The sequence below is a fragment of the Rhipicephalus microplus genome, chromosome 4 (assembly GCF_043290135.1).
Source record: "Rhipicephalus microplus isolate Deutch F79 chromosome 4, USDA_Rmic, whole genome shotgun sequence".
NCBI classification, from domain to species: domain Eukaryota; kingdom Metazoa; phylum Arthropoda; class Arachnida; order Ixodida; family Ixodidae; genus Rhipicephalus; species Rhipicephalus microplus.
The window spans coordinates 56,474,440-56,496,483 of NC_134703.1; the positions used below are offsets into that span (position 1 = coordinate 56,474,440).

Sequence of the window (22,044 nt, forward strand, 5' to 3'; positions counted from 1 at the left end):
GGAGCCCAAAAAACTACCAAGCTGCAAAAGAAACAGCTCTGGCCTGCAACTTGCCTTTTCACTTAACAAAAGAGAATTTTTTTCCATGCACTATGAAGTTGCCCGTCCGAATAATGTTGATTGATTTGATTGATTTGTGGGGTTTTAACGTCCCAAAACCACTATATGATTATCATAGACGCCGTTGTGGAGGGCTCCGGAAATTTCGACCACCTGGGGTTCTTTAACGTGCACCCAAATCTGAGCGCATGGGCCTACAACATTTCCGCCTCCATCGGAAATGCAGGCGCCGCAGCCGGGATTCGATCCCGCGACGTGCGGGTCAGGAGCCGAGTACCTTAGCCACTAGACCACCGCGGCGGAGCGTCCGAATAATGTCTGTGGTGTCGAAATCTTTCTCGCGCACTCTAACGTGTTCAGAATCAAAGGTAAATCCAACAGTTCGCTGTCCCGGTATTGCATGTTCCCATTCATCCATCTCATTGCCGCCCTAGGAAAACTAAATGACACCTTTTTGCTCGTACATCTTCAGTACGAGCAAAAAGGTGTCAACCCGGTACACGGTATGCTGTGTACCGGGTTGTCGCTCCGACAACCCGGTACACAGCATACCGTGGGCATCGTCACTCACGTACACCATCTGTGTCCTTTCATACGATTAACACAGCCATCAGTCACACAAAATCAGAAAAACAAGAAAAACTGAATGCCAATGCCGCCATATTCCTTGCTTCACTTTCATTCTTCAGCCAGCAGCAACCACTCATATGTATCCCAGCAGTCGACCATGCAGAAGACTTCCCGGTCACTTATGTTCATGAAAATATCTTCCCGTTTCTACAGTAAGTATTCTATTACAACAGCAACATTCCCAGCGAAGCGAAAATTGCTGCATAAGCGTAGCTTCCATCATAGCTGGCAAAAGGATTTAATCTTTGGGGAAAGCAAACCCACATTGCGTTGTAGAGGGGAAAAAGCAGGGGGTATCACTTTTGCAACCCCTACCGACAACCATGGCTGCCATCGGTGACAGCAGACCTCGGGCCACAAGTCAGTCCACTTCACTCATATCCATTGCATTTAAGGTGTAAAAAATCAGCAATACGCAAGGCTTGTCTGTTCATGTTTCAGGTCTTCTTGTTGACCACAAGACTGTGGTGACCAACTGCCATGGTGCTTTTCAGCATTTGCTTGTATGCTTAAAAGTCTCGATGTCTCGGTATTTGCATGGCTATCTCTGTTATGGATTGCGTAAATCAGCGATTGTGAAAGTGTATTGTTGCACCACGAATCAAAGCAGTGCTTGTTTATAACGTTCCTGGCTCTTCATCATGTGGCTTGCGGCTCACAAACCACCTACCCCTCCTCCTTCACGAAGGCAGATGCCTTCAGTATTTACGGACATGGTAAAGGCGCTTCAAAAGAAATAATGCAAAGAACCTTTATTGAAGCTTTTTTACAAAAGCTACTTATAAGCACTACGTATACGTTCTTCTATGTGGACAGCGTAAGTCAAGGCACTAACTAAAGTTTAATCTTCAAGGCCGCACGAACAGGCTCTGGAATAACTGCAATGCAAACACATATGCTTAGTTGAAAACAAAGCACTCCTTTTAAAATAAAGGCTGTTGTAAGTTATAAGGCCAACTAATCACTCCTCAAGCAGTGACAGAAAACTCTCTCAATACTGAATCAGTGATACAAAGTGTCTGATGGAGTGAAAAGAATAAACTTGGCAATGTTGACAATTCAGAATGCAATGCGTAAACATGATGCCACTAATGGACCTTTTTTTTTTTTTCATAATACAAAAGCTCGTTTTCCTACAAAACAATTTGCCAAGCTTAGCAACATAGTGAATTTTTAAGTATGTTTAATCAGGTCATGTTTTTGCCATGGAGCATAGCCTGAAATTTATTTAGGGAGGGGTCCAACTCACCCATATGTGCATGTGTGTTTGTACGTTCACAATTAGTACATATAAATGCACGAAACTTTTTTTTCTTTTGCAAGTGGCATGGAAGGTAACTCCTGAACATCACCCACTGGCTAAGCCTATGGTGTCACAGTGTGTTATCTGTGACAGATAATGATGCCATACATAAGGGTGAAGTGCAATGATGTAAACAAAATTCTTATCAAAACAGAATAATTGTAACCTTACTGTTTCTTTCTCTGTCTCTCCCTCTCTCTTTTTGTTTTCCAACAACGAAGCTGTTCTTGGTTGAGGCTTTGATGTGCGAGGGCCATTGAAGATTGGAAACGGGTAGATGCCTCTACTGCAGACTCCCACCACTCACGACTACGTCCGCTACTACTCCCACCACTGCTCCGACTTCATTTCACCCCATTTCATTGAAACTCCACTTCATTCAACCAGCTAAAATAATTGGCGAAATGAAGGCTTCTTTGTAAACCAACAGCTTTAATCTGTGTCTACTATACACAGCTGGTTGAATTTCATTAGTATGGCAAAGCACACTGGCCACTTAGGGTACATCTTTATTGCTGAAAAACCTACAAGTATTAGCCTGTTTCAAAGCTGTGTTTCCTGAAGGCTTGAGAGATGCATAAAGTTGCTTCAGAGGAAAACAAGGTGCAACAAATGGTCCCTCAGCTAGAACTCGAGACAATTAAACGGCGTATTTTGTCGGACTTTCTTGTCGGACTGCTTTCTATGGTTGGTACTCGGTTGCACTTACCCCACGCTGGGCAGTCAAAACTGCGAATACATCAGCCAACCTAAACAGCAGTCGAAAATAGGGCTCCTATGCTTTCGGTAACCCTCTGTGTGAAGCTAACGGAATGGAAGCTTTAGCAGAACAGTATGCAGCAACAGACTCTGGCAATGCCCAGTGGGCGATCTGTCCTCTCTTCTCACAACACCCAGCAAGCTCTGATTACTGAGTGACTGACACAAGTTATTCTAGGCTGTTATTCTGCACCAAGTTGGTGCACCAAGTTGGTGAGACAGTCACAACATCAAAGATGACACTCAATGATATCAAAATGCCACTCACAAGTTTTGACGTGCGTCAGGTCACAAAATGGCCTGTTGTTGGTTTGCTTGCATCTGCAGAGGAGATACTTCTTGCTCTCCTCAACGGTAAAACGCACCGGCCCAATACCATGCTCCTTGCCCTTGTGGGCCCCGTCGCAGAATGGCTAGGAAAAAAAGTGGCAAAAGAGTTAATATAAGACATCATATTTACTTGTCCGAAACGCAACCGTGATTGTAACCTCAGAAATTACTTTTCATGGCATCTTGGAAGAAAAGATAGTTATTTCAGCATTACATTGTAAAATTGGTAATAAAACTTGAGCTACATTTGAATGAATACGGTACTTTGCTATTTTACTTTATTACACAGATGTTGCTGGGCTCAACTAAAAAGCTGTCGCAAAGCATAGAGAAAAATAAGCTGCATTAAGAATATGGATCTCCAATAGCTGTCACCTTATTCAAAGCTTCCGCTAACAGCAAAACGTAAGCAACACAATTGTGGTATTCCTGTGCCAGATTCAAATGAAGAGCAACGATAGAGAGATAAAAGGTGAACAGCAGTATGTTTATGCTTGAGAAGGAGGAAAAATCTACTGTATTCACACAAAAGAAGAATATAGCAACATACAAAAGTTAGCATATTCACTCAAGAGTGCACAATGTCCCTCTATACTTGTTTACCAGGAATAACTAGAGCATTCACAAATGACAAAAAGTGGGTCAGCAGAAAAGGAAAAATAGATAACCACTCATTGCATTGTCCTGGGTTCGAACTCGGGACCACCGAGGCGGTCCCTCTGCCAATTGAGCTAACCAGGAAGCTATCAATTGGAAGCGCGAAGGCGAGTGCATCGTTAACTCGAAGCACAAAGACACAAGTAACGCAGATGAGTTCTGCAATACCCCTCAAGGTGGCGGAAAGGTTAAGAAAGGAAGAAATGTAAGAGGATACAATGTTAGAAGGAACAGGAGGAAATGCTGCTTAAACGTGAGTACAAACGAAAGTACAGCAACTGTTAGACTGAGTGGCTGTGAGAATGAACGTGAGTGTTACTGTTGACTATGCAAGTGCGAGCACGAGTGGGCACCAGCAAGTATAAATTTGAGAGACTAAAAGTTCCTGAGAATTTTGAAATATTCTGAGGGTTTTGCATGCCGAAACCCTACTGTGATGATGATGCAAACCAGTGGGAGACTGAATCAGTTTATCTCATTTGTGGTTCTTTAGCATGCACGCATACCAAAGTACATAGGTGTTTTTGCATTTTTGCCCTATTGAAATGTGACTACCAAGACCGGGATTCAAACACGCTGAAGGGTAACTACGATTAACAAACTGCTTGCGCATGCCCTAAGCTACCATGGTAAATAGAATGTCTGCGAGTGCTGCTAAGCGTCAGTGGACATGAGGAAAAATGCAAGTGAATACACAGGAACACCAGAAATTGTGAAGCTCACAAAATTATTTGTGAACATGCGCAAATGTGTGCTTGCCGCTTCTACCGACCTATGGATCTCGCGGTGCGAAAGAGGCGAAAAAGTAAACATGTAAAAAAATGACCAAGCAGAAAAGAGTATCACCTACGGTTCAAATCTATAAATGTGTGTTTACAATCTATATATAGCCTATGGATACAGGGCAATTACGAAAAAATCTGACTATTCACTCGGATAGGTTACAATATCTGGAGGAGGAGATGCAACTGCCTCAGATGAGTGCTTAGTAAGTGCACCTACATCAATTTGGAGTTCACTAATCAAACGGCATTTCTAGTACCGATGCCATAATCTCCTACCGCCTGGTCTCCAGCCTGCTTTTTCCCTACCTTGGCATAGAAGTCGCGCATCAGTATAGTATAGTGTGTTTTTACCTTACTCATTGCTGATTCCATGTCTTCGTAGAAGCTTTAAATTGAGGCGCCATCATGGTTGGATGTAGGCACGTAAGCCTTGAGACTTGCAAAGAGGGTTCAGCTTAAATTGAGGAGGACGCAGCGAGCGATGGAAAGGAAAATTATAGGTGTAACCTTGAGAGACAAGAAGACAGCAGAGTGGATCAGAGAACAAACCAGGGTGAAGGTTTGTTGAAATCAAGTAGAGGAAATGAACATGGGCCGGGCATGTAGCACCTACGCAGGATAAACGCTGGTCATTAAGAGTAACTGATTGGATTCCCAGAGAAGGCAAGCGGGTTAGGGGGAGACAGAAAGTTAGGTGGGCAGATGAGAATAAGAAGTTTCCTGTTGTAAAAATAGCAGCAGCAAGCACAGGACTGAATTGACTGGAGGAACATGGGAGAGGCCTTTGTCCTGCAGTGGACGTAGTCAGGCTGATGATGAATCAAATGGATGCATACTCAAATTTAAAAGTGCCAAAAGAAACAACGCGCCATACTTAATGCAGCCAAAGAGATGATACTGCAGCTAAACTTCAAATCGCCTGACACTAGTCAGAGTTACGATGTTAACAAATGTAAACCTCACCTGCTTCTTGCTGAGACCACAAGCACACCAGGAGTAGGTTTTGCCCGCTTCCAATTTGACGAATGCTGGGATCCTTTTCGCAATTTGTCCTTTTTTAACTGGCTCCTTTGATGCTGCAGTAGTGCTACAGCTGACCTACACATCAAAGTATATGAAAATTCAGGCATAAGGTGGTACAAAGCGTTCTCCAGAAACTTCACATAATCTACATATGAACGCAACCATGACACCAATTGAGACGTCAAAAACAACTGCTCGACCAGCCAGCTTGCGTTAAAGTTGGTCAACAGTTAAGCAGTAAACGATCATAAAATGGGTAATGAAAGTAGCTCTTACTCCATGCGGGAAGCCCAACCAACGAGATTTGCCACAAGGCGTGTCGACAGCATGCCTTTTATACCAGTGTCACACCGTAAATTGTTTTGTTTTCGCCAAGAAAAAACTGCCCATACTCACGCAGGGAATTGGCTACGCTGTCGATCATAAAGGTAAATGTAAATGCTGTGTAACATAAGAAGAGAGAACTTCTGATCACGATTGGGCTTGATTTGTTCGTTTGTATCATAGACGCTATGGCACATACCCACTTTGAAGGATTGGCCAGAGAGAGAGGTAAGTTTATTTACAGAAAGGCAGAGAGGTCGGCCTGAGCGATAGCTTGCTCTAGCTTGCTACTCTACACTGGGGGAAGGGGAAGGGAAAAAGAAAGATTAATGAATGACGATGGTGAGATACTGAGGTGAGTATGTAGTGTTCTTTCTAGCTGAGACACATTTTATAGCCGCGCATATAGTCCAGTTGTTTCCAAAAAGGTTATAAGTGCTCTTATGACCGCAGTTGCACTGTTGGTGTCTGGCCAAGGGCCCAACACGGTCTCATCAGTTAATGACCTACTGCGATATAGTTCAGTAGAAGAAATCAGTGTTTGTCCTTCATGTGCGTATGCTGGACAGACACAAAATATGTGCTCTATTATTTCTGGCGCATCACAGTGTTCACAATTAGGACCGGTGTCACTGCGACTGATCATATGTGCGTAACGCCTGGTGTGCGACCGATCATATGTGCGTAACGTCCGGTTTGGTCCAGTGCTGAAGTGTGTAGCTGCGCATCACGCAGCAAAGCAGGGCGTTCGTGTCAGCTCGTGAAAACGCAACGCGTACTTCAGGGGCACTGCTTAAGGCATGTTTAGCTTCAGCATCTGCCTCTTCATTTCCCATCATTCCGCAATGAGCGGGAATCCACTGGAAAGTAATAAGATGGCCATTTGTTGAAGCAACCTGAATAAGTTCGGCGATTTCTATTGCCTAGCTGTAATACGAACCTTGCTTCATGATGCAATTAATGGTTTGCAAAGCGGGTTTGGCATCACAGAAAATCGTCCAGGCTCGAGGTCGCTCTCCGGAAATAAATTTTATTGCCTCCGAATAGCGACAAGCTCTGTGGCAGTTGATGTGGTTTTATGGTCCACTTTGAATCGTTGAGCGATATCCATGTCTGGGATGACAAAGGCTGCGGCGGAGGTGTTTAGTGTGGTCGACCCATCGGTGTACATGTGCAGAGAATCACTGTACGTGGTATAAATGTGATATAGGGTCAGTTGTCTGAGGCCAACATAAGAAATGAGCAACTTCTTTGTAATTCCAGGTATCGTAAAACAAACAGGTGGTTTAGGCAGGACCCATGGAGGCACTGCAGGGGCATTTGGCAGGGAAAACCTTGATGGTATAATATTTTCATGCTGCGATATTACTCTTGAGAAACTGCAATCTGGGTGAGTGGCGGGTAGTACTGACAGTGGGGGCTGTCTGTGTCTGCCCAGCAATCGGAGGTGAACTCTAAGTGGCTCGCAGAGCATGTATACACTGATGGGACAAGCCCGAGCCTCTGCGATTGTCCCATTTGTTGAAGTACAGCGTGGCAGACCCAAGCATCTTCGTAAGCATTGAGCTTGAACACTCTCTAGCGTCTTCACACAACTAGGTCTCATATTGGAGAGCACCTGCATGCTTTATCGAATGTACCCCATAAATAGAGCATTGTACAATTGAAGTAGCGATGATTCTGATGGGCCCTATCTTGCTCCTGCTACGTGACAAAGAATGAGAGAAGCTCTTCAATTTAGATTTAAGTACTGCAACATGCCTCGTCCACGATAGATCTCTGTGTATGACAACCCCAAGGAACTTGTGGTGCGTTACAGCAGGTATCGCTGTCCCATTAATAAATATCGGGTATTGCGACATATGCTTGCGCGTGAACGCAAGCACTGCGCATCCAAGGATTGGGCAGAAAAGCATAGTAGCCTATGGATGGTAACTGCACCATCGTTTACCAACAAAAATAACATAAAAGAAAGATAACATTACAAAAATAAAAAAAGAAAGTGAGAAACCAAAAAACAGAAAGGAAATAAGCGCTATTACAAGAACGGTAATCTGACTTTGGAGCCGACCAGGCAGGCGAGTTTACCAAACCCGAATAATTTGTGATGTATGCCTTATATTTCATCACATTTTTAAAATTACTTCAAGAGATTTTTTTTTCGAGTAACTATTAAAGTGGACATTGTGTAGAAATGCGTTTAGTAGCTTGAATGAAATTGCACACTACATCAAATACACCTCAGATCCGCATTGAACTTCTTCATCGTGATTAGCTTACGCAAGCTACAAGATAATTGCGATTAGCTGTGCATCATGACGCCGGTACTAATAACCTTGAAATAATCACATCGTAGCTTACACTTTTAATGCGGACATCGAAATCACCAACGCCCTGATCAAGTTCACATCAAGTTTGTCAACGCAACATCATCGTCTGAGCAAAGAAAACACGATTGTGTAGCTCACCACTTGAAGTCGAAAAAGACTTCGCATCTTTAATGCCATGTTTGTAACTGGAAACATCTTTTGATATAACGGATGAGCAGTTAAAACGTGTACAATAACTGTCAGTGAGAGCAGTTCTATTCCGAGGCGTTAAAAGACTGCACACTTCGCTTTGAACGGCCCTCACAGGAAACCAGCGAAACCAGCGAAACTGCCAAGGTCGGCAGCGAGTAAAAGTGATGTTGATGTTGATAAGATTTTTTATTAAATCAAAACACAAACACTTGTTACGAGTAATAAGTCAAAGAATAACTCTAAACAATGAATTAGCAAAAAAAAATTGTTCGTTTATGAAAAACTTGCCTGTTACAGGCCAACCTAAAAGCAAGCGAATATAATTTTTCTAAGCAAATCTGCGTAAATACAACGCAGTGAAAGATTTTACCTATACTTTTGTTTATTTTTAGCACAATTACAAAGGTATAATAGCTAAAATATGCTTTCCTGTATTTTGTTTCGCATTTCATGCAATAATCATTGTATGAAACTTTATGCATTTGTACAAACCATCGAGGGGCGCATCGTAAGGCGGGAAAAATAAATGTAGGAATGGCCCTGCGCTGTGATTTTTCACAGTAGCGGAGCAAATCAACAATTGATAATAATGATTAACCTTTATCAAACGCCACCCACTTCAAATCAACATAACAACATTGCGTAAGCGTCAGGCGCCCTTCAAGGATTCCGAGACTTCGACTGTCCCCTTTCGGAAACAATGCAGCCAGGGGCGTAGGCGGTATTTTAATTCGCAAAGAAGGATCCGAACCTTCCATACGTAGGAATGTAGTGCATGGCTGAGATCAGCCTATGTAACTGAGATCAGCATTGAGTTTTTGGCTTTACGCGCCAAAACTACCTTATGATTTTGAAGCACGCTTCCGGCCGAGCAGGGGCGTAGCCAGGGGGTGACACACCAACACGTACCCCCGCCCCTCTGCCTGACTTTTTTTTTTTTTTCGCCATAGCATAAAGAGTGAAAAATAGCCAATTTTTTAAGGTGCCCCCCCCCCCCTTTTCCGGAAAAAAATTGTGGCTACGCGCCTGCCTTCGGGGGAGGAAGGCTGCGGATTCTTTTTGCACCGAAATCTACATACACGCATGTTTCTCGTCGAAACACGGTGGAAGCCACTACCTTGGCCAGCTGTGTTTTATGAATGCCCTATTAGGCCTCCCTGTAAAGTTCGCTTGCCGCGAATGCAGATACGAATGTTTTAATTCGGTAAGGCAACTCGAAAGAGAACTACACCGTCAATGATCGGACTGCGTGACCAGAAACACGCCACTACCTGCGCCACCGGTACCGGGAAGTAACGAGACAAAAAAAAAAAAAGTGAAATACAGTCGATGCAGTATCGAGAGAAGGCGAGGGGGGGGGGGGGGGGTGCAGATGCAAAAACAACGACACGGTGGCTGCGCAACCAACCGGCCGCCAGCATCACGACGACGAAATGGTCGACCGAAAGACGACGAGGAGTGAGGCAAGCACAGGCGGGCCAGCGTCAAGTCGACCCTGAAACAAAACACGGCGCCAGCCGGAGAAAAAATCGAGGTCGTGAGAGCGCGCGCGAAGCGAAAGGGAGCCGCCGCCGGCGTCTCTAACGCGATGACGACGACGCGAGCCGCCCTTGCAGCCCGCGAAAACAGCCGAGGAGGAGGGCCGTCCCCATTCGCCGGCTGGGATGGCAGCAGCGGCCGTAGACAACGGCCGGCGCGCCGTCCCGGCGGCGGCGCACGGGTCAACGGTGGCGCTGGCTTTGCGCGGCTGTTGCACCCACTTCCGGGCTCGAAACAACGTGCATGACGCCTGACCATTACTACGCGATGGCTGCTCCCACGGTTCGCTGCCGTTGCGCAGCTGGACAAAGGCAGGGGCCCCCAGCAGAACAATGAGAGGCACTGCCCAATAAAGGAACTCCCCGGCGCCAAGCGGTCGCCGCCGTCTGACGGCGCCGAACCTACCCCCCCCCCCCCCCCCGCCTCCGTCATCGCGACCCGCTTGCGTTTGGCCCCACGGTGTGTGTGGTGTGTGTGCGCGACAGGCGGCCCCTCTCTCGTGGATGGGAGTCGAGTGCACACCTGCCGATTGACGCCGGAGTGTCGCGCGCTGTGTTCGCCGAGCGTGATGTTTACGCCGAAACTCGCCCCTCTCTTGCAGAACGGATGTACTCCGCATACGACACACGGCGTTTGGGGGACGTAGGAAAGACGCACAAATAGTAAAGAGAAAAGAAAAAAAAGAAAGGAAAGAAAGAAATAACCAGCGTTGCGTGCTCCGGAGAGGAAAAATCGGCGCCGTCGTGCCGCCGTGCTACGTATACACGCGTACGTGCTGTTGGCTGCCGGCTTTCCCAGGCAACCGGCCGGGTAGGCGACCATGTCGGTGACCGTATCTTCATGGAGGAAGTCTGGCTCACCTTACGCACCTTACATATCAATTGGAAAGGACAGCCACCGAGGCTTAACGATCATTAGGCTTTACTTTCTTCTTTACTTTTTTTTTCCTCGCGGCATGCGCAAGAGCCAAAGTGGACGTAGCAGTAGTTGGCATGGTTCTCATTTCAATTCTTTTTAGACTTTTTATTTCTTCATACGTACTTTTCTTTTTCAATCGCTTTTTGAAAGGCCACTCGTTATCAACCCATGCGACCTCTTCATCCTTGACTAAAACGATGGAAAAGCGTGCGTGATAACGCTGATGAAAGCGACCTATTCGAGACTTCTTACGGCAGCGGTATTGCCAGCGCAAAACACGCCTACCGGAGGCTACAAGAACTCATCCGAGCCTGGCGGATCTGACCGGCCAGCTTGAAGGCCTCGACATCTCGCAAGCATGTTTGCACCTTCCCAAGAAGCGTGCGAGGCCAAAGAAGAAGAAAAAAGAAAAAGAACGAAGAGCAGAAACAGGGCAGTCACTGTCCCTTGAGGCGCCGGTGCTAGTTCCGAATACCTCCCTGCTAGCTGAACAAAGGACGGATGCGGTATCTGTTTCTGGCCGGTCAGAGATTACGGGCGGCGTCAAAGAAGAGGGCCTATATCAGCGGCCGCCTGCATACCTTGCTCCGCGTTTACAAGCGCCGTCCACTCCGCGTACAAAGGGATGTGACAACTTCACGGAGCCTTTTTTAGTTGTGACGTTCATGCGGCTCATGTACAATTCAGTTGCGATGTACTCTATTGAGTTGCGATGTTAATGCGGCTCAAGTGTAAATCAGTCGCTCAGTGCCGCACTATAGGTGTTCTGTTGCCGCACGCCGGTTGTCGGCGATGGAGCAGGAAATCAGGCGCCGGTGCGTCGTCACACAAGACTGCACCGTTGAACACGCGTTGCATTTCAGAAGTGGCGAAGCATCCGGAAAAGCCTTGCTTGGGAATTGCAACGCGGACATACGGGCATTTCCTTGTAGGCGTGTTGCCGGAGGAGGGAGGGCAGAGTGGGTGCCCCCTCCCCCCGATCATTTAAAATGCTGCTGGTATGGCGCCAATTCAGCCTCATACACTCGTAGGGCCTTTCACATCATTTTAGGAGCAAAGCTCTTTACGGCGTGGGCTGAGCGTGCCGTCGCAATCATATGCAGCCACCTCTCGTTAGTTCTAGAACCGGCCGTAGAGGACGGTACTTGTACGTCTAACAATAGATACGTTGAAAAATTTTAATGATACGATACTAAAGGACGTTACTCGCAGCACGACAAATAATAAAAATCACAGTATATCCATGGAGTGAATGATGATGAGTGGGGCGAAGCGTCCGTCATACCTTCCGTGCTTCTGGCCATCCGTTCGTTCTTGCTTCCATTCATCCATGCGTCCGTCCGTGCGTCCATCCATTCGTCCGTCCGTGCGTCCATCCATTCGTCCGTGCGTGCGTCAAACAGACGGACGGACGCCGCCAGCGGATGACTCACGGTTCGCTGATGAAAAGTATGATACGCGCAAGGCGGCGGTGGCTCGCGCTCGAAGAGGGAACTCCGATGTGCGAGCGCGCAAGAAAATAGCAATGACGTCGCACAAAGACAGTGGCGATCGCGTGTTCGTCGGCGGCGCCGTTCGCTAGGGAGGCGGTGTAGTAAAATAAAAGCCGTTCTGGCGCACGCGTTCAGAAGGTCGGCGGATGGACAGACAGGGCTGCAGAGCGGCGTGCACGCAAGGCGGCTCGAGCTCGAACCCCGAAGTGCGAGCGCGCGAGGCAGAAGCGTGCCGTGAAGCTGCGTGACGGCGCGAGAACGGGAGGCCGAAGCGGCGCGGCAGCGCCATGCGGATCCAGCTTCGCTCCACTCTCCATCAATCACCCCGTGGATATGCTGCCATTTTTTAATGCACTGCTTCACGGCTACTCACGTTCTTTTTTTTTTTTCGGTAATCGTGGCGACTGACTTCGCAAGGTTCGTTTACTTTCCACCTTGGAAACCCGACGACCTATGACAGGCCTTGGTGAGAAACACATCAATGCTTCCTTTTCATTTTTGCGTCGAGAGCGCAGTTTTATTTTTTTCCCGTCTCTACCAACAAGGCACGGAGGGGGGGGGGGGGGGGGCTGCGGTGATACTGAGCTTGCCCACAACCGCTGGATGAAAACGTGCGCCCTATGGTGCATCTCCAACCAACCAAGAGACGGTGCGCCTCCTTTTTGGGCTGTTCTGCGGAATAATACAAAGGTTGAGGCACGCTGACGTCTCTGTCTCTGCGCTGTGCCTTTTTGGGGGTGTTGCGCACACGAATCCACATGGTAGGGGGGGGGGGGGCACCCTCTTTCAAAAATGTGCATAGTCGAGCGTATGGAGAAGCCAAGTGCGAATTTATGCAGACATAAAATGAAATAGACCGGTCCGAAGAGGAATCAATGATGTCACGAGAACTCCTTGCACGAGCTACGCGTGTCGGCGCGCACGTGTAGTGAACGTGGTTAGTTGCACAAACCTGTTCAGTTGCGAAAGAGCCATCACTCACTGATTTGTCTTCTTTCATTTTACTTAACCTTTATATCTAGACTCTCTTATCTTAATCCTCGAGCCTACAAACTTGAGCCACGTACCTATCATTCCCAGACCAATGCGTAGTAGAACATATATGAACGCAATGAATCGAGCTCGCGTAGGAAGACCACTGGGGCGTAGAAGCAAAATCAGACTCCTTCTGTTGGCTTCCTTTTATTTGTTGCTATTCTTTATGATTAAGGTTTTCACTTTCTCTCCCTCTTTACCCCCCCCCCACACCTTTTTTAAAGGAAAAACAGTGATTATGATGAAGGTGGGGGTTGGAATGATTCCGATGCGTCTCCAAATAAATAAACGAAAATAATGAGGATGATGAAAACACTTATTATAACGATAAAGATGACTGTTTTTTATATATATACCCAGAGCCAAATCTCATCACTGCAACTTCGCCGTTCGGCGGTTTTCGTGGCGTCAAACTGGCTGGATTTTATTTGCTTTTGGATACAGGCGTCTTGCATATGATCCACTGCCAGAATGAGACAGATTCAAACGTGGCGTCATGAGGACAGTTATTGATTTATTTTTCCTTCGTATTGATGTGAATACGCGGGGTTGAGAACGCTTGTGACTCCGTTACTCATGACCACGATCGCAAACAAAGTAGTCTTCGCGTTACACAGGGAATAAAGTCGGGGTGCTCAGCACATGGCGTACTCCATGGGGGCTTTGGAGTGTCCGGATCTTCTGTGTGTTTACACTGGGGGTTACCACAGGCATGCGCCCGAGGTGGGGGGTGAAAGAGGAGGGCAGCGAAAGGCTAGCCCCGTACATTGACCTGATTGGGAGAGGGAGGTGCTGCGACGAACCTTCGCCCTCCCTGAAGCACAATCCTGCGCACCCTTATGGGGCTTACACTAGCCTTGAAAGTATTGCTTGAATTGCTTGACATTTATATACGGCGCGCTCTCGGTAACACCAACTCAGTAATATGAAGCCCTTCAATACAGCAGAAACGAAGCACAAAACTGAAAACTCCTCCCCGTTTTAAAAGGCACAACGGAGCTCAGCTTTCTGAAATGCTACGGGTACGCTGCTGTACTGACGATCTGGAAATGCTTACTGTGCTTGGCTTTACCATGCAGAGTAAATAAAGAATCCCTGATTAGCTATCATCAATCATTTATGCCGGCGTTATGGCGGGAGCTATCGACAATGATTCCGATTGCTGGGTCATCACCAGGTTAAGTTTAAGAGATCACCGTTGAACGTAAACATAATATTAACTTGCTTTTGCAAGCAAGTTATTGTGGAAGGTTTTTTCTAACGGATAAACTCTAGACGGTTTCGTGGAAGCCATTGAAAGTCAAGTATGAATTCGATTACTGGGTTATAATTATGTTAATTAAAGAAAACTCACCTGTGTGACACAAGTATGTTTTGCAAGCAAGCTATCCTAGGAAGCTGTTTCTAACAGTTGGAACTCGATGATGAACGGAGCTGAAGCTAAAAAAAAAAGGGGGGGGGGGCTGTGTGTTAACCCGTTATAACAAAGGGACAGTCATTTTCACTCGATGGTTTAACCCGAGTCACACATTAACTAGAAAAATAGAGCCCTCCTACGAGCTGCACTTGGGAACTGACTTCTCCAACGTGCCCTTACAGTATTCGCTGCTCAGTGATGTTAGGTTAGGTTCCCTGATCTGGTGCAGAGAGCGGTGGTCGCATTTCTTTTTTTTTTTTCTCAAAGCGCGATTTAAATTCTTATGCAATTAAAAATTAAGAGCTACATTTGCAAAAGCAAAATGGCCCCCGTAGCAAGATGTGTGGTGTCCCCCTGTCCCCATTGGTGGTGTTTTCTTTGTTTCTTTTTATTTAGGCCATCGGTCGTGTTTGTTAAGATACAGAACTGAACACGGGACTACATATATTTTTGTTTGAATTTAATCAATTCACGGCTGTTATGCGCGAAACTTAATCGGATACGTGCGGGCGCAGGTGTCGCGGACAGGTGCCTCCCTGTGCGCAACCTCAGCGCACAGTCTCCCTTTCCTCGGAGGGAAGGGTTGCATTGCTAAAGAGGACCACCAAAAGCTAATGGGTTTAATTGTTTATGTATGTCCGTGAACGAAGGAAGCAAATTGTTTGTAGCCTGGATATTATGGCGAATACCTGGGCGTCGGGCAGTCTATGGATGGTAACTGCACGATTGGTTACCAACAAAAATATTGTCAAAAATGAGATTACAAAAATAAAGAGCAAGAAAGTGAGAAACAAAATAAGAAGTAGGCGCGAATGAAATATCGATAACCCGATTTTTGAAGCTGACCAGAGAGCTGAGAATACCTGACATAATTTGGGATGTGCGTCTTACATCACATTTTAAAATTATTCAACGAGAATTTTTTTCCAGCATTCATTAAACTGGACATTATGCTGGAATGCGTTCAGTGGCTTGAATGAAATTACACACCGCATCAAATGTGTCTCTGTGGCAATGTCCCAAAGCGGGGACACCGAAATTTAGAGCAGTTTCTGCGGTTAAACGTAAACCTAAAGCTACGCAATGGAGTAGGTAGAAGTCTTCCTGAATAATAATTACGAAATGGTACACTTGATCAAGGGCTCGTTCTCTTTGTCCTATATATAACCTCGTTGGGACGCAAGTACGAGCGGTAAAGGAAGACATCGGGACTAATCGGGTCGGTGTCTGCACTGACTGCACTCTCCCCTTCCCCGCGTGGTGAGGAAGTTGTGTAGGCGAGAGGAGAACCGTCTAGGAGAGGAGAACTGCCGCTCCTTCATTGCTCCGCCTGTTCGCCACCACTCCTAATGAAAAATTAAGTTCTTACTGTTTTAACTGGAAAGTTAAAATGACTACAATGTAAAAAGAAAAAAAGTTGTACGAAAAGACAACTTACTGCTGGCCGGACAAATGGCTTGTACGACACAGGTTGCAAAGTTGTTACAGATACGTACGCTACCCGCGCTGTATAAGTATACATTTGCAGAGGTATGTAAATCGGAAACGTTGTATCAAATCTCTATTTCCGGATTGTCACTCCCGAAGTGGCACAAGCGCGAACGCATTCGCACAGGCCTGCTGCAAACGCATTCTACAGAGAACCGCCGTTGAGTAATGCATGTGATACATTTGCTGTGCAGGGACGTCCCTGGCGCCGCGTGTTTTTATTGAAAAACGGTCTCGAATCGGCGGTTAACAACTACACTAAAGAACAAAGAATCGCGGCACGGTATTACCGGGACGTTTTTCATCTGCCACATATATTAGAAGAGAGAGTTCGGCCCTTGTACGAAGCGTGGAAGTTCCGTTGTTTCTCGTTTTGCAATCGTCCCGCGCATCGCTATACGTCTTTTCATTTACAGCTATAGTTCGGCGGCGCATTTCGCAATCCTTGTCTTCCGGGCGGGACCCGTGTTGCATCATGCCATTAAACATCGTGTAGATACGAGCTCTTAGCAGAAAAAAAAATAATCTATAAAATAAATTGATACACAGTGGGGCCCGGCTGATATGTAACGCATGTGCCGCATATACCTCGCCACATGTTAGTGCGTGATAGCTCTGACGGATTGTATGAAAGCCAAAAAAGAAAAAAAAAGAAACATCCCGTGCGAGTCTGCAGCAACTACAGCGAACCTTACTTCGCTTATGAGCGTGAATCCGCAGCGATTCAATGCATGCTGTGTAAATTTTGCTGTGGCAGTTGCTCGTGTTCCGCCATCCGCACGTAATTAAATGCTGTTCCGTGCTAGTGTACCGTAACATTCCGACCAATTGTCGCCCACTTACCGCAAAAGATAATCGGACAAGGTCTGGAGGGAGGCCCCGGCCCGGTCGCGAACCGAAATTCAAGATGGCGGCGGAAGAGCTTCTATCTGAAGAACGCACACCTAGCAAATGTGCTTCGTATGAAATGCTGCGAATTCAATGCTCAGCATTCACTTACCATTTTTAATGAACCGGAGGGAATCTTCCGGGTGAAATTCCATTGGTTATGACAAGGTATGAAAGATTGTTCAAATGTTCCAACAATTTGAGACAACTCGGAACGCAAGTCCAAGGCACCACTGCTAAAGTACGAAGCAATCGTAAGCGTATCTAACGACTTTCAGAACTTAGGTTCTTATACAGTACCGACTGTTGTAGGATTCTGCAGCGTATAACACGTTGAAGAAATGGTGGGAGTGACCAGGGCGCTTTGCTGATCGTTGGCGCTTATTTCAAGTGTTTGAGTGGACAGGTGTCTGAAATACGAAAAATTCACTTTAAAATCAGTGGTGTGACGCGCCTATTTTGGTATAAAATTTAAATATTAAACATCGATCTTGATTTTCTGCTCTGTTAGTATGCCCATGATGGTGAAATTAACGAAAATAGTTTTTTTTTTTCAGAGTACGACTTACCTAAATAAAACCACCGTCCAAGGTTAGGTTCCCTGCTATATTAGCGGAGGCGTTTGCCACCAAATAGACACTGCAAATTATGCCCTTTTGAAGCTTTAGCCAATAACTAAGCAGCAAATTAACATCACAATTGCTAATTCCGGGGCACTAAATAGAATAATGGTGCCTACAAGAATCCCCAGATGCACAAACACGTCAAATCAAAAGCAAATTTTATGATCTTCATGCTTGCATCCACAGGATGTCTTCTGGGGATGTGACGTGTTTGCACATTTTTGGGACGTCCCTCGGACTTGTGTGTGGTGTGAATTAGAAGTTTCGAGTGGGTGCCGGGCCCAATTCTTTATTTCCATAGCTGACAGTATTTGTTGATAGGAGGGGAGGTGCCACGGCGACACAGGCAACAACCACCGAAGAGAAAAAAATGTTTTGAAACAAGAGACTTAGGATACCTGTACCTTTATTACAGTAGAAAGTATCTTTTTCATTTTGTACACTTCTGACAGAATTTGTACAAAGCCACGCATTTGATAGCGGAACCGGTCACAAGGAGAAAAAAAAACCTACTAGAAAAAAAAAAGCATTATTTACACTTTACATATGTACAAAAATGCATGAGAGAAAAAAAAAAAGCTTTCATTAAGTCATTCTCATCGTGCCTTCAAACTACAGAAAACGATGAAACTGATACACAGCACAGTCTAGGACGCTTGAGCAAACTTATTAAAACACATGCACGCACCCACACATACACATACAACTTTCATTTTTCGTACATTCACTTGTATTTCACAGTATTCATAAGGCATTGAGGCAGGCAGAATGGTATTGGATTGTCATTTCCATACCACGCGTAGAAACACAGATTTCTCACATGCTTCTCAAAGACACAGGCATGGCCACATGCGTCTGAAGAAGAAGAAAAAAAAAGAGAAAGTGTACGAAAGGGCAACACGAAGCCATCAGTCTCTTCTGGGGGGGTAGAAGACTACTCAACTAGAAAAGTATCTATACACAAGCAACTTTTTTTCCCCAATCGACCAGGCACTTACTTTCTGCAGGCTTCGCCTAGCTTCTATAGCTGCTTAACAGCATGTTCGCACATTCATCATATATATATTTATATATATATATATATGTATATATATTTATATAATCTTCTGTTACCAAAGTGTGGATGGAATAGTTTTCTTTTCAGAGTGATTAGCGAGTTAACGCCAGACAAGAACGCACTTTCTTTGAAAATGTTCACAAGTTCTTTTTCTTTTTTTTTCTTAGCATGCAACACACAAGAGCGAGATGCAGTGAGGCACTAAGGCCTTGACCTGCTAACCAAGCGATGGCGACAGATGTGATAGCAACCTTATTTTCTTCATCCACGCACAACAAGATATGCCACAGCATATTCACAGTTAGACCTCCCTTGTTTCGTTTTTCGTACTCCCAAACCCGAGCTCTAACAGAGACACAAACAAAGTTACTATTACAGCTTTTGGCACTTTTTATGTGTTCTTTCATCAGCAGAGACGACAAGACGAAAGAGAGGACAACAGACAAGACAAAGGAGAGAAAAAAAAGAGTGCGACATGACACGGTGTCCAAAAATGGCTATCCAGCACAACCCTGTTTCAACTCGCAAGTCCTACTAGGCTGTCAAAAAGAAAAAAAATAGAGCAAAGGTGCGTAGGGAACATAAAACCACAAATATTCTGTCTCCTGCGCAAAATTGTGGTGCGGTGCTGCACCGTTAAGAAATACGGTGGAGTGACCACACAATTCCATTTACAAGTGGACAGCATTGCTAACAACGCATTCGGTGGGCACACAAATCAATTTATCCCAGAGTCGACAGGAATGCTACAAACCCCGAAAAGACGCACGCCCCGATGCAGTGGCGAATAAAGTGTTCATAGAAGCTCAATGTCGTAGCTTGCAGCAATACATTTGTAAAAAGCCAATACAAATAGGCAAAGTTACACACAGACTGCCCCCCATGTGGAAGACACGAGATGCATGAACGCGTGACGAGGAAAAGGAAGGTGTACCGGACTGGCAATCCAGAATACATGGTTCTAGAGGATGGCGGTTTCTAGTAATACATAATCACGTCCTTTAGCAATCGACGGTGAAAAGGAAGCAAGCTTCCCCAAGATGCTAGGTGAAATGACAAAAAGGCACATCAAATCCCTACACAAAGATCGCCAGGTGGGCTTGGTCAAGACACCTTTGAAGGAAGAAGTGGTGAGAAGTAGTGAGGAAGCATAGCAATCACTGTGTAATGCCAAAGCATCCAGGTTGGATGTATTCCATGAACGTCCTTTCTTGCACTGTCTCAAAAGATGCCGTGAACAGCACCAATTTGGACCACTCGAGAACATTCGTACATGCTTCGAAGCGAGTTACCGATATACTGGCCCATGGCAACAGATGCACCTTTCTTTAGGTAATCCAGCGGAGGTTCAAGGCAAGCACATTCTCATATGGTGACATGAATAGTAGCCAGTGATCCAGTCTTGAGAACCGTGTGCAAGAAGCATTAGGCCACTCTGACAAGGTAGCGCTAAACACATAAGCAAAGCCACTGATCAAAAGCTCAGAGGGACACAAGTGAAGAGTGGTAAGACTGACAAGGGAAAAGTTAAATACCTATCTCGACCCTTCAAAGAAATGGCAGGTGCAATTAAAGCTTCCACAAACGAACCTGAATGAAAAATGAGCCTTCACCGAAACACAAGCGACGTCACTGCAGAGTGCGTAGAGAGCAGTGCACTAAGCAAACATTGTGAAGTGCACATTCTGGGCATAAAAGCTCATAAGGAATTAGTTATCCTGATGACATGACAAAAAAAAACAACTACAAAAGAAATGCACGGGCAATGTGAAGCTTCCAGAATGTCAATAACCATTCCTTAGCAAGCGTAGATCTCTTATGCAGGGGCACCTATTTGTTATAAGAATTAACGCAAGTGCAGAGTTTCAGAGATTAAAGGATGAAGATGAATCAAGTAACAAACATCCGATTTAAGTAAATCCATTCTTCACGCTTACTAAATATAATGCAAAATAACTTGCTAGAGTAAACCGCGGGGGGTTTTTCAACAAATTTAACACACCACACAGTGTCCACAGTGTTCAACACGCAGCTGCTTGTAAAAAAAAAAAAAGAGTTGCAGCGAAGATACAGACACACCAGAGAGAGGATGTAACAAGCGATTTGTACTCTGTTATTTTCCTTTTAGGAGAGGCATTTAAAGAAATGAGAGCAGGCATAAAATGGGAAGAGGAGGCTGGGTTGGTACACAAATCACAAGCATATATACTTTATATTTATTTATATATATATATGTATATTTATAAAAGCATAGCAGGCAGTTCTTTCTTCCCTACTCAGCGGGAACCACAATAATAAATAAGCTGACTTGCATGAAGAAAGAAGCTGCTCGAGGCAAATTAGTACCTTACGCACTCCACAACAACAAGGGGTTATATTCTGGGAACCTGCAGGTGGGCAGTCCTCTCTTATAAAACAGACAACAGCAATGTTTACGAGAGTGGCATAATGCCTTCAGTCATGAAAGTAACACCTCACAATTAGATCTCCACCACGGCATGTTAACCAACAGCATACACATATAGGCAACGCACAATGCTGGCTGCGCCCTTTCTGCCTGCGCCACAAGATTCCTCAGCCGACACTCTTTGCACAATTTTCGACACCGGTTACTATGAACTACAACGCCCAAGAGTTGCATTCATCATTGCGAGCAAGCACCCTGACCACTACAGCTAACAAGGAAGGGGAGGGGGGGGGGGGACACCGGTGTAAACTTACAATATAGGTCTGGCACATTCTCATTTGGATATCAACCAACATCAACCAGACATTAAACAGTTTGGTAGTTGGTGCTTCTTCATTTTTTTCCTTTCATCATGTTTCAAACTTTGCACCAAGAGCATGCCAAGCCATTTACAGTATTGTTCCAGAGCTTTTCTCAGTGAAACTGAAGTGGCCCTTAATAATGTTCGACCATATAACTTGACAGAATATACAGCCGAATCTAGGGTAGAATGTTGCCAAGTTCTGTAATATTGAAAAGATTCGTAGCTGTTCTAGAGAACCCTGCCCGGACAAGGTCACAAGTGTTCAACCATGCCAGTGACTGAAGTCATCGCACAAGCAATGAGAAAGGCCGTCATCCATTTTATTGATGAACAGCCAAATGACATGTGCTGCCACTTTCAGTTCTGGCCATGACAAATGCGGCTTACAATAGCTGTAATGACAACTTATAAAATTTAGAGAT

The 22,044-nt window shown here is 45.4% G+C and overlaps 1 protein-coding gene across 2 annotated transcripts; it reads right to left on the reverse strand.

The window, feature by feature from the left end:
• Window positions 1-1,427: 1,427 nt before the first annotated feature.
• LOC119171992 (uncharacterized) lies at window positions 1,428-12,258 on the reverse strand. Of its 2 annotated transcripts, none has more exons than XM_075892796.1 (4): window positions 12,136-12,258; window positions 5,488-5,622; window positions 3,021-3,165; window positions 1,428-1,568 (listed from the first exon to the last, which is right to left on the reverse strand). In XM_075892796.1, the coding sequence occupies exons 1-4, from the start codon at window positions 12,172-12,174 to the stop codon at window positions 1,525-1,527; spliced, it is 363 nt and encodes a 120-aa protein (XP_075748911.1). In that variant the 5' UTR covers window positions 12,175-12,258; the 3' UTR covers window positions 1,428-1,524. The 2 variants fall into 2 exon arrangements, with proteins under 2 accessions (XP_075748911.1, XP_037278820.2); XM_037422923.2 differs by lacking the exon at window positions 12,136-12,258 and adding an exon at window positions 8,340-8,553.
• Between the last annotated feature and the right edge of the window lie 9,786 nt (window positions 12,259-22,044).